Source organism: Crocuta crocuta, unplaced genomic scaffold, assembly GCF_008692635.1.
Source record: "Crocuta crocuta isolate KB4526 unplaced genomic scaffold, BGI_CrCroc_1.0 scaffold334, whole genome shotgun sequence".
Classification (NCBI taxonomy): domain Eukaryota; kingdom Metazoa; phylum Chordata; class Mammalia; order Carnivora; family Hyaenidae; genus Crocuta; species Crocuta crocuta.
The window spans coordinates 2,326,275-2,326,962 of NW_027533260.1; the positions used below are offsets into that span (position 1 = coordinate 2,326,275).

General features: G+C 65.6%; 1 protein-coding gene across 1 annotated transcript in view; it reads right to left on the reverse strand.

Moving 5' to 3' along the window:
- The window catches only part of KASH5 (KASH domain containing 5), a 25,697-nt gene that overhangs the window by 16,296 nt on the left and 8,713 nt on the right, over positions 1-688 (reverse strand). Inside the window, exons 6-7 of the mRNA XM_077747408.1 lie at positions 326-392; positions 1-76 (exon numbers count right to left, since the gene is read on the reverse strand). The exon at positions 1-76 is cut by the window's left edge and continues 43 nt beyond it. Coding sequence (XP_077603534.1) covers positions 1-76; positions 326-392 — 143 coding nt within the window. The remainder of the gene's footprint in view (positions 77-325; positions 393-688) is intronic.

Below are 688 nucleotides of genomic sequence, written 5' to 3' on the forward strand. Positions count from 1 at the left end.
GGCGTTCTCCCCCGCCAGCCTGCGGTTGCTGAGCTCCAGGTCCTCCAGGCTGCTCAGCAGCTCAGCTGTGGCGGGCCTGGGGTCAGGGAGGGGCTGGTCACCGGCCACAGCCCCCACCTCCTTTCCCGGGTTGGGGTGGGGGTGGTGGGGACATGAGGTGCTTCTGGAGACAGAAATAGGAGAGGGACTGCCCTGTTCTCCTAGAGCTAGCAGCCCAGCCCCCCCCCAGTCCCTCACCCACTCCTGAAGGACCCCAAGCCCTACAGCATGGAGGCTGGGGGGCATGGGCAGTGGGGGGGCGGGGGGGAGGGGAGAGGATAGGTACAGCTCAGGTCTGGGGTCTTCGCCTCCGAAGCTCTCCAGGTTGGCTGGCTCCCCGGCTTCTGGGCATCCTGGAGGGACACAGACGGAGGGTGGTGGGCTCCCCGGTGGCCTTAGGTGTTGGGGCGCCCCAGGACCTGGGCTTGGCCTCCGCTAGCCTGGCCCTCACGTTTGCTGTGGGTCACATCATCTGCTCCTGGGGCTACAATTATATCCACACGTGAAAGGCCTCTTGCTCACTGGTACCTTGAGCGCAGGCTGGACCTCGCTCAGAGCCCCAAGTTCATCACGTCCAAGACAAGGCAGCACCTCAGCTGCCCCCAAACCTGTTCCTCTTCCCAGTCTCCTTCCCACCCGGCCTCCCAGC